Source organism: Nanorana parkeri, unplaced genomic scaffold, assembly GCF_000935625.1.
Source record: "Nanorana parkeri isolate BGI_ZX_2015 unplaced genomic scaffold, ASM93562v1 scaffold25, whole genome shotgun sequence".
NCBI classification, from domain to species: Eukaryota; Metazoa; Chordata; class Amphibia; order Anura; family Dicroglossidae; genus Nanorana; species Nanorana parkeri.
Window position 1 is genome coordinate 143190 of NW_017306293.1, and position 2912 is coordinate 146101.

Here is a 2912-nt window from a genome sequence, read left to right on the forward strand (position 1 = left end):
GGGGGTTGTAAAGGGGTCATAGATATGTGGCGGGGGGGATAGTAGTTGTGTACAGCTATTTCATGCTTTTTCTTGTAATTAGACAAGTGGATTATAATGGGGAATATTACACTGTAATGTTCCCTATTATAATCTATTTCTCTGATTAAATGATTACAGGTAGGCATGTGATCTATCAAAGTTTGAGACTACGTTAGAATGTGTGACCAGTGACATGGTCACACATTTTAACGTAATCTCGCCCAGTTTTTCGGTGGTGGAATAGGTGAAGAATTCCAACGCTTTCATTTTTTGGTGTAACTATTTTATTTTGAAGGCATGTTTAAATACAATTAAATTAAAATTCTTAAATCAAAACAATCTAAAATATAAATAATCAACGTCCCCCACTCAGCGGGCCGCGGTAAAATTATCAAACGTTGACCGGTCCGCGGCGATAAAAAGGTTGGGGAGCACTGGCCTAGGGAATGGAGGGAGGGGCAGGCTGTACAATGCATCAGATAGAGCTCTGCAGCATTTCTGGAAAAATTACAGGTGGCAGCAGGCTTTCTTTTAGCCGTTTTGGTAAATAAGGCCCAGAATGATTTTCAACAGGGTGAAAAATGTGGGTGAACTTCAAGTAAAACAGAAATTTTATTTCCTGTTTTTTTTTAAAGTAGAAAATAACAAAATGTTTCTTTTAATCAGCGCATTGGATCTTCATGGAAAGTTTGAGACTGCTGCCTGGCTAGAGAAAGTTATAATCATTGGAGCAGCAAAGCCCAACACCATCAGCCTTCGTTTGCCAGGTAAGAAGCACATTTATAGGGATTTATTTTCTTGTTTCTCATTATTTTTTATTCTGGTGATCTCATTTTTGTGTGTACATAGGACGATCAGTTCAAACACTCACCTCAAAGCCACCTTGTCGGTGAGAGTAGAGCTATAATTATCTTGAATGGGTTCAAATGGCAGTTTCTGAAGTGCATAGAGAACCAGATTCAGACCCCCACGGAGTCTCTTTGAAGCAGCAGGACACCTCTGTACATTAACTAAAAATGTCCACAATCTATTAAATCGGCACATCAGTTAGTCTGTGGCCTTTGAATGTGAGAGCAGTATTATATGTAACGTATTTAATAGTTTGTATCATTTGTGGTTACCTGTTCTAGAGAGTTCGGTTTTAAAATGTTCTAGAGAGTTCGGTTTTAAAATGTTGCATTGGATTCATAATAAGTAATTAGTTTTTATCGCCTGAGTGCTTATCTCCACTTGTATATCTGTAGAAAATAAGTCAAGGCAACTGGACTTGCTGTATTTTTCGTGAAGACGTTTCACTGGTCATCCAACCAGCTTTCTCAATTCGGAATGGAATTGGATTTGGAGTTGGATGAAAGCTGGTTGGATGACCAGTGAAACGTCTTCAAGAAAGTCCAGTTGCCTTGACTTACTTTCTACAGATCGTCCATGACCTGGATGAATGAGAACCTTCACAGAGTTATCTCCACTTAGATTGGCTCTTTACTTTGCTGAAGGATGGAGACTCCTCAGCCAGAAGGTGGTGATATACTTGGGAGCATGTTTTTGATGCATGGGGTCAAATCCAGCAAATCCTTTCAATAAAACTTTACCTGAATTGGAATGAAAAACGTGATTTGAGTCCAATAAAACATAATATAATGAAAAGTACAACATGCATTATTGCTTTGAAGAATTGATGTGAATGTCTTGTAGTTATTAAAATGATCTTGGTTGAGCTTACAAGATAAAATCTTTGTAAACGCTTGCTTTTATTTTCTTTGCAGATGGATCAGAAACACAGCTGGAGTTTGAATATGATTCACAGACATTTGTGATTACTGTACGAAAACCAGGAGTGAATATTTCATCAGATTTCACAATGTCCCTGCGATAACATCACTAACACGCCAAGTCTTGAGGGGGAGGGGGGAGGCAAAGACACTTTCTCCCCAGGTGTAAGGGGGTTGGTGGGTGGACATCATTCTTGGACCAAATGTGAGACTAGAGACCAGAGGATGTGTGTGTGTGTGTGTGTGTGTGTGTGTGTGTGTGTGTGACTGATTATGCCTGTTTTTCTGGGTATTGCCAGCCTGCACTTATTATGTGTACATAGATTAATCATGCACTGTACCTGTCCCTTGTATCTGTGTCACTTGGGACTACCTCTTAATGCAGTCTGTTGTTGGCCCCATTCAATCTTGCCTGTCCACCATACCCACCCCCATCTGACTCCATTTCTCTCAATAACGTATGTGAGAAATGGATTACCAAACTTCCAAGAGGTCTAAAAAACCTACATATGACAAACTCAGGGCTGTAGCCATTATGTGCGAGTAATTTTAAGTTGAAAAATGGATTCAGTAGAAGATGGCTTAAATCTGGACAGCAACTCCAAAAGCACTTACCCTCTTTCCTTAACTTGTATCTGACAAGACACAGCTCAATAATGTGATCCCTCAATCTAGGAGGCTTCTGTCTGCATCCCTCCCCCTCAGCCTGGTAATTAGTGTAAGATTGGGGGAAAGTTAATATGTCACGTGGTAAAGATTTTCTATGAAACTTCTTTTTGGGGGTAATGGAGCCATAGCTCATTTAATTGGAAATGTTTTGATAAAATAAGAAATAAAACTATAAAATGATTTGTGTATGATTTTATATTTGTTGCATACATATTGTCCAAGAACAATTCATTTATGTTAATGGAAGACAAATTCCAGAATCTGGAGCAGTTACTCATGGTAACCACTTTTCTCTTCAGTTTGTTCAGTTAGGCTTTAAAAGCCAGACGCTGATTGTTTGCCATGGGCAACTGCTCCAGATTTTGTCTGCTCCAGTTTTGAAAAGTTCTCCCGATTTTTGTGTTTTTTGTTTCACTTTGAAGGCTTGCCCTAAAACACAGTGAAGGTCAGAGT

At 39.1% G+C, this 2912-nt stretch overlaps 1 protein-coding gene across 2 annotated transcripts in view; it reads left to right on the top strand.

Annotated features, from left to right (window-relative positions):
• GANAB (glucosidase II alpha subunit) overlaps positions 1 to 2639 on the top strand; it is a 42567-nt gene extending 39928 nt beyond the window's left edge. For both annotated transcript variants that reach the window (XM_018565417.1, XM_018565425.1), the window contains 2 exons: positions 688 to 788; positions 1785 to 2639. In XM_018565417.1, coding sequence (XP_018420919.1) covers positions 688 to 788; positions 1785 to 1894 — 211 coding nt within the window. In that variant the 3' untranslated portion in view covers positions 1895 to 2639. The remainder of the gene's footprint in view (positions 1 to 687; positions 789 to 1784) is intronic.
• The last annotated feature ends 273 nt before the right edge of the window (positions 2640 to 2912 follow it).